At 45.7% G+C, this 8,311-nt stretch overlaps 1 protein-coding gene across 1 annotated transcript; it reads right to left on the bottom strand.

Annotated features, from left to right (window-relative positions):
* Nucleotides 1-891: 891 nt before the first annotated feature.
* Nucleotides 892-7,884, bottom strand: LOC121556112 (dual specificity protein phosphatase 1-like). The gene is made up of 4 exons (XM_045212454.1): nt 7,183-7,884; nt 6,721-6,863; nt 5,998-6,217; nt 892-2,102 (listed from the first exon to the last, which is right to left on the bottom strand). The coding sequence occupies exons 1-4, from the start codon at nt 7,592-7,594 to the stop codon at nt 1,741-1,743; spliced, it is 1,137 nt and encodes a 378-aa protein (XP_045068389.1). The 5' UTR covers nt 7,595-7,884; the 3' UTR covers nt 892-1,740.
* Nucleotides 7,885-8,311: the final 427 nt, after the last annotated feature.

Raw genomic sequence — 8,311 nt, 5'->3', positions numbered from 1 at the left:
TCATTTGGGTCTACTATATTTAAGACAAAGTTCTGCAACGAAGTACAAAAGACTAATAGGATTTATTCAGTGGTATCAAAAACAACTACTAACAAACATATGCAAAAATAGATATGATATGATAAGAAATATATTACTTTAGTTCAATAAATATCACATAGGTAATCAGACAGACAGCAGTCTCTGGTGAGTCTGTTCCCTGTCTTAGTGCTTTAGGGGTTCTGACTCTCTCCCAGAGCTGTTAATAGTACAAGATGCTAACAGAGCTAGCATGCTAATAATGCTAACTGAGCTGCTATTTACAGTACACGATGCTAACAGAACTAGCAGGCTAATAATGATAACAGAGCTAGCAGCTGCTAACAGTACATGATGCTAACAGAGCTAGCATGATACTAACAGAGCTAGCGTTAGCTAACAGCTGCTAGCACTACAGAGGCATGGTGGTGTTTCAGAGGTATCTGATGGTTGGTTGTCAGGATCGTCAGGGTCTCATGGTGTTTTTTAAAAGGCCGCCATTTGCATCTGAATGTCCACTTTAAACTAAACCTTCTGGCGCTTTCCGAGCCGAGCTGGCTGATTGGCCAGAGGTCAGAGATACATTCATTGTTCGTCAACAATAAAGAGTCTGAGGAGTGATTTATCCAAACCTGCGTCGTTCGGCGAGGCATTAGCGGGATTCCCTCAGGAAGACAGTGAACGAAGCTAAATTGTAATTGTAATTATTTTGCACTATGGCCTATTTATTGCCTTACCTCCATAACTTACTACATTTGCACACACTATATATATATTTTCTGTTGTATTTTTGACTTTATGTTTTTTTACCCCATATGTAACTCTGTGTTGTTGTTTTTATCGCACTGCTTTGCTTTATCTTGGCCAGGTCGCAGTTGTAAATGAGAACTTGTTCTCAACTGGCTTACCTGGTTAAATAAAGGTGAAATAAAAAAACATGAGAAAAAAAAGGGACATTGAAAGTAATTAATGATTCCTGAGAGTCTATTGGTATCAATAAATATGACAACTGTCTGTGAGTGACCAAGGGAGGGTTTACATTTTGTTAAGAGTTGTGGCAGGTCCAAAAAATTATTTGACTACAATCTCTTCTCTTCATCCAATTAAAATACTTCTAACTTCTTTTAAAGGATTGACCCTTCCCCCAGTCACCTTCAGCCATTGACTTCTCTGTATTTTCCTAGACTAGAAGTTGAGGGTATTCTAGGTAGATCTGTGGGTGTCATTTACCTTCTACAGAGGATGTTGTGATAACCATACTGACAAATTGGTAGCGAGAGAAACTCCTTTCAAGGCGATGGGGCAGACCTGTGGATTTAACCCATAAACTAGGCCACTTGGCTTGTCTCTCCAAAAGTTTGCCCTTTTGTCCAGTGATGCCAGGATCACTTCTATAAGACCTTTACACCAGGAAGGGCATCAATGACCTTTACACCTGGAAGGGCATCAGTGACCTTTACACCAGGAAGGGCATCAGTGACCTTTACACCAGGAAGGGCATCAGTGACCTTTACACCAGGAAGGGCATCAGTGACCTTTACACCAGGAAGGGCATCAGTGACCTTTACACCAGGAAGGGCATCAGTGACCTTTACACCAGGAAGGGCATCAATGACCTTTACACCAGGAAGGTGGCACTACCCTGGCACTACCAGTATTGTGACAGTAAAGTTCAAGTCCAGGCTAAGACAGACAACCCTCCATATGATCCTACTCTCCACCTTAGCAGCTGGGTGAGGTGGTGATGGGGCTGTGGAGGAAGGAGAGCTGTCCATGTCCAGCAGAGCCGTGGATGGGGATAGACACTGGGAAGTTAAAGACCGTACTGCTCTTCCCCAGGGCAGGACTCCCGGCCTCCGACGAGCAGGACGACGTAGCCAGGACCTGGGACTCAAACCGCAGCAGTTGGCCCATGAAGCTGAAGTTAGGACTGATGATGCTGCGCCGCTGCTTGACGAACTCGAAGGCCTCGTCCAGCTTCACGCGGTTGGTCCTCATCAAGTAGGCCAGACAGATGGTGGCGGAGCGGGAGATGCCGGCTTGGCAGTGGACAAACACACGGCCGCCTTTATTACGGATGGAGTCTATAGGAGAGAGAGAGAAGGAGAGGGGAGATTATTACAGATGGAGTCTATAGGACAGAGAGAAGGAGAGGGGAGATTATTACGGATGGAGTCTATAGGACAGAGAGAAGGAGAGGGGAGATTAGTACGGATGGAGTCTATAGGAGAGAGAGATAAGGAGAGGGGAGATTATTACGGATGGAGTCTATAGGAGAGAGAGATAAGGAGAGGGGAGATTATTACAGATGGAGTCTATAGGAGAGAGAGAAGGAGAGGGGAGATTATTACGGATGGAGTCTATAGGAGAGAGAGAAGGAGAGGGGAGATTAGTACGGATGGAGTCTATAGGAGAGAGAGAAGGAGATGGGAGATTAGTACGGATGGAGTCTATAGGAGAGAGAGAAGGAGAGGGGAGATTATTACAGATGGAGTCTATAGGAGAGAGAGAAGGAGAGGGGAGATTATTACGGATGGAGTCTATAGGAGAGAGAGAAGGAGAGGGGAGATTATTACAGATGGAGTCTATAGGAGAGAGAGAAGGAGAGGGGAGATTAGTACGGATGGAGTCTATAGGAGAGAGAGAAGGAGAGGGGAGATTATTACGGATGGAGTCTATAGGAGAGAGAGAAGGAGAGGGGAGATTATTACGGATGGAGTCTATAGGAGAGAGAGAAGGAGAGGGGAGATTATTACAGATGGAGTCTATAGGAGAGAGAGAAGGAGAGGGGAGATTAGTACAACGTTCAACTTTGTTTCAATACAACATATTCAACTTAGTTATGGTGTGAGTGTGGGACAGTTGTGTAAGTTGCCAGATTCTGAAAGGTTTCTCTTGACTGTGTTAGAACACCGTTAGTCCTTTGTAGCTCAGTTGGTAGAGCATGGCGCTTGTAATGACGGCGTAGTGGGTTCGATTCCCGGGACCACACATATGTAAAATGTATATACACGTGACTGTAAATTGCTTTGGATGAAAGTGGCTGCTAAAAAGGCGTTTACAATATGATATATTAGCATTACCTAGCTATTGATATTCCAGTGATACTAACAAGTCTGTCGTCCGTCTGTCTACACTGTTCTCCTTGCTCAGTCAGTAGACCTACTAAAGGCATCTGCGTGCTTCCCAGCCGGAACAGTTTGTGCACGTTTTTTGTTCATTTTGGACTTCGGTAAGGGTTTTTTCGGCTGTTCGGGCAAACAAACATTTTTCTCAATGCAAGCCGAAGTTGGTAGCCGAAGTCTACACCCCTTTCGTCGGTGATTGGTCAGCAGTAGGGATTCTTCAATAAAGTATTTGTTGTCATTCAGAGACGACTCGCTTTCATGCCAAAAAAATTTCATTGAGAAATACTGCACCAAACATCTTAGTTAGATGTAAAATTGCGCAACTAAGATCTCATCTGCAAAAACATCAAAATTAATGACAGATTTCTTGAGTTATCTTAGATTAACTCTGACTATTTTGAGGAAGTGTATCCTGGCTACTGCGTCTCAAGATGGACAAACAGTACTATTGCTGCTTTTTTCTAGTTTTTGAAGCGAAGGTCTGTTAAGGGAGTGTGGAGAACACTCGTTGGGTTCCCCTAGCCGACGTCAGCTAGGCGCCAGCCGAACTGAAGCATGCGGAAGCGTTAAGCCACAGCAGGAAGTGACCAACATCCTCTTTGCCCAGTCAGTAGGCCTACTAAGCCACAGCAGGAAGTGACCCAATCGAAAAGTAGGTTACTTTCAGTTGCAAATCACCCTCCATAGTGTTGCTAACTAATGGTGTTGCTAACGGACCCATATTATTAACCCAGGAAAGGGGTCAGTTAGACGGGGGGTTGGGGGTTGATCAGGGGGGTTATTCCCCAAGGAGAGGGGGGCAGAAGGGGACAAAGGGGGGTTAGCTGCCCCCCTGCTGGGGTTATTAATCTGGGAGAAAGGCCGGCCAGAACAAAGAGATGGAGGGGAGAGGAGGGAGCTGCATTCAACCATCAGCCTCTCTCTGGCTGCGTCCCAAACGGTACCCTATTCCCTTTATAGTGCACTACTTTAGACCAGAGCCTTATGGACCCGATGAGCCCTAAGATAGTGCACTATAACGGGAATAGGATGCCATTTGGGACGCAGATCTCTCTGGCCTGCTACTACAAAAGCAGAATGAGGCCTGGGTCTGTTGGGTCTGCTTCGTGGCTACCACATGATAAGGGACCCTCTGTTGGGTCTGCTTCGTGGCTCCCACATGAAAAGGGACCCTCTGTTGGGTCTGCTTCGTGGCTACCACATGAAAAGGGACCCTCTGTTGGGTCTGCTTCGTGGCTCCCACATGAAAAGGGACCCTCTGTTGGGTCTGCTTCGTGGCTCCCACATGAAAAGGGACCCTCTGTTGGGTCTGCTTCGTGGCTCCCACATGAAAAGGGACCCTCTGTTGGGTCTGCTTCGTGGCTCCCACATGAAAAGGGACCCTCTGTTGGGTCTGCTTCGTGGCTCCCACATGATAAGGGACCCTCTGTTGGGTCTGCTTCGTGGCTACCACATGAAAAGGGACCACCTCTTTAAAAGGGGGGTCTAGTAGAGGGGTGGATGGGGTGTGATGATGTCACCACCATTGTGGTGGAGCAGGGAGCCCTGGCTCAGACAGCTGGTCGGGGTTTTGGAGGGAACTTTTTTCAATTGAAATCCAAGTCATTGAATGGAGGAGAGGAGGGAGGGATGGAGAGAGGGGGTTGGCTGTTGAGTTGTAGTAGTTTGTTTTCCCGCCAAGCCAATGGCTTCCATGACTACAGCTGCGGTTGCCTTGCTTGGTGATTGTGTCCTCTGTTTGTCAGTTAACTAGAGCTATGAGAGAATTAAAACTGAACTAGTTAGCTAGCTACTTACAGTGACTGCGATATCGTGACCTGCGCAAAGCATCGCAGCTCTCAGAACTGTTTTGTAGTGAATTCTTCTTTCATAAACCCATTAAAGTCCTCACCTTAAAGGCACCTAAAGTGCAGTGTATCAAAATCCCCAAATCCCGTTTTTTTTTTAGGGGGTTGCAGTCGCACATAGAACTTTATGGCTCTGAAATGTCAATCTGGGTTCAGCCATACAGTTCTATCTGATTCTTCTGAATTAGACATGTTCCGTGGCTATTTAAATAAATAAATGATAGAATAACACTATTTTACCAAGATAGAGTCAGAACACATCATCAAATACATTAAGACATGTATTATGATCATCAGACAAATGACTGTCATCACTGAACAACGATGTGACAACATCATTTGCTTTAAGATTTCTGTCAGTGTTGTTTTTTTGCTTGAGTGCCATTATCGCTGGCTAGACTAGCTTAGACCAGACTCCCGAGTGGCGCAGCGGTCTAAGGCACTGCATCTCAGTGCTTGAGGCGTCACTACTGACCCCGTGGTTCGATTCCAGGCTGTATCACAACCGGCCGTGATTGGGAGTCCCATAGGTGCAGCGCACAATTGGCCCAGCGTCGTCCGGGTTTGGCCGGTGTAGGCCGTCATTGTAAATAAGAATTTGTTCTTAACTGACTTGCCTAGTTAAATAAAGGTAAAATAGAGGGAGGTGGCAAAGACATGTTCTGATTGGTCCGTCTGTATTTTTCAGGCTTGTAATTGGATTGCAGATAGAACCTTAGAGCGCCAAGTTCAAATGGGTTTATGCAGATCGAACTTTCTAGTTATACTTTTGATCACTTAAAATCTAACTTCACAGACATATGAAAGAACCATTTAAAGATCAATTATATGTGAATAATTCATTTTTAGTCCCGAGGTGTTTTCTTACCTATCTACCTGAAGTTGAATACACTGACGGTTAGTCGCTCTGGATAGGAGTGTCTGCTAAATTACCAAAATGTAATCTAAATGTAATCTAAATGTAATCTAAATGTAATCTAAATGTAGACAGTTAAGACACTCACCGATAAACTCTATGGCCTCGTTGAACCAGGAGGAGATGTCAGCCTTGTGGTTGTCCTCTACAGGGATACTCTTGTACTGGAAGGACTCTTCAAAGTGGTTGGGGCAGTTAGCTGATACGTTTATAAGAGCAGTGATACCCAGCATGTCTAACATGTCCTTTCTGGAGGCATGGTAGGCACTGCCCAGGTAGAGGAAGGGAAGGATCTCCACTGGACCACCCTGGAGAGGAGGAGTGGAACAGGACAGAAAACAGTCAACCACCAGCCCTAATGATTTAGGCTGTAATAAAGTTAGTCTAAGATGTCAAAATATATCGTTTGATGACACACTGACACTGTTTTGAGAGTAATAACGTGTCAAAGTGTTATTGGAGATGAAGATAGGAACAGAAACCAATGTCAAATCCAAGCCCCCTGTAGCTCAGTTGGTAGAGCATGGCGCTTGCAACGCCAGGGTTGTGGGTTCGACTCCCACGGGGGGCCAGTATGGAAAATATATGCACTCACTAACTGTAAGTCACTCTGGATAAGAGCGTCTGCTAAATGACTAAAAAATAAATACAACAAAAAGCCTATAAATACTTATGCCTACCAGACTGAGGTTAGTTTAAGGTTGCAGAATCTATTGTTTGTGACACACTGACATTGGTTTATTTACTATACAGGTAAAAGTGCTGTTACACAGTAATAACATACAAAATATACGTTTAAAAGAAAACCTACCTGGTCATAGAGAGCTGTACTGCATGGACTGCAGCCGGGGTCGGCGCTGTCTGGACGGGCGCTGAGGGGCAGACTCAGTCCCTGTGGAGCTGAAGGCATGGTGCACATCTCTGGATACTCCGAGGAGAACGTGTCAAAACCACCTAAACAATGACAAGATAGGACGTAAGGATACCGTCCAACAGTCCCGTCACCATCTCAGTTACAGGACGTAAGGATACCGTCCAACAGTCCCGTCACCATCTCAGTTACAGGACGTAAGGATACCGTCCAACAGTCCCGTCACCATCTCAGTTACAAGCAGCTGTATAGTGGCTATTTTGGCCCAGTCACAGCGTTCACCTCATAACTGACGTAGGCCTACGCTACAGCACGTTTGTTGTGCGCCGTTCGTCATTACCATGAGTGCGTAATCAATATAGATATCGGCTACTATAACACGTTTATAATAAATCAAATTACCTTTGAGAAAGAAGACACTGGCTCCACACGGGTCTCGGCACAGAGCTGTCACGGCGAGCATTAGAGTCCCGTCATTCTTCACTTGGCCGAAGTCCAAACTCCGATCATCCAGAAACACCACCGACCGATACTCCCCTGAGAGAAGCCGGTTCCGCGTGTCCTCGTTGGGCACGATGTGTCCCACCCCCAGCCCCCCTCGGGCCCTCCGGCGGACTATAGTACTGAAGCGGACGTTGGTGGACCCGGAGATGTGAGAGGAGTTGAAGGAGAAGAATGAGCGGCAGTCCAGGACCAGACAGCCCGGGTCTTCCCCCTCCAGCAGCCCGCGGAGGGACACGGCATCGATGCTGGGGACTTCCATGATCACCATAGTAGGAGGGCGGCGGGCGGAAAATGCCAAATCCAGATACATAGGCTGTGGAAAGGCAAATAAACCCCTGGGCGGTCGGTGTCACCTGTTCCTGTAGAACCTTGTGAGGTTTTCTTTTATTTTAATTCACAAGTAGATTTCTTCTTAAAACAGTTGTATGTTCTTTTGTTGTCCCTAGCTTATTTGAGGTTTTCCCAAAATGAAGGTAATTTGAGGCCTAACAATGAATAGATTTAGAATAAAACGTACAAACAATCCGTCCCTCTTCTCGGGTATATTTTCTTTTGTTGTTTCTTGTCTAAAAAGTACTCGTGTTCGATTTCCGAGGTTGTTCTGAGAGCAGCCGGTGAACAGGACTTATATAGGATCTTCTGTGAAGAACAAACCACTGACGTCAGTCAGACTCCTCCCTTCCTGGCACACTGCCCGCTGGAGTTTGCGCATACGTCATTGTGCTTTCGAGCCCTCCCCCCTTCCTCTCTCTCAATTCAATTCAAAGGGCTTTATTAGCATGGGAAACATATGTTTACATTGCCAAAGCAAGTGAACAAATAAATACAAAAATCAGACATTAATAGGTAAACATTACAAAAATGTAATATAATTTAATCTCTCTCTGTGTGAAAGATACCTGCAAAGCATTATGGGGGCTGGTAGCTGCTATATGAGGCCAGAGATACTGTATTAGAGAAAGGAAACTAGAAGTATCTCTGATGGGGCATGTCGCTATGGGGAGACTAAGGAGACTGGCCCACTTTG

Source organism: Coregonus clupeaformis, unplaced genomic scaffold, assembly GCF_020615455.1.
Source record: "Coregonus clupeaformis isolate EN_2021a unplaced genomic scaffold, ASM2061545v1 scaf0015, whole genome shotgun sequence".
In the NCBI taxonomy this organism is placed as follows: Eukaryota; Metazoa; Chordata; class Actinopteri; order Salmoniformes; family Salmonidae; genus Coregonus; species Coregonus clupeaformis.
This window is presented reverse-complemented; position numbering and strand designations above follow the sequence as displayed.

Bases quoted from the DNA above. Each gene is read 5' to 3' on its own strand.
- LOC121556112 (XM_045212454.1), bottom strand. From the start codon at position 7,594: ATGTATCTGGATTTGGCATTTTCCGCCCGCCGCCCTCCTACTATGGTG. The intron at 6,218-6,720 runs GTAGGTTTTCTT...CCTCCTCTCCAG, and splicing joins GTACAGCTCTCTATGACCAG to GGTGGTCCAGTGGAGATCCT. The intron at 2,103-5,997 runs GTGAGTGTCTTA...TCTCTCCTATAG, and splicing joins CGAGGCCATAGAGTTTATCG to ACTCCATCCGTAATAAAGGC.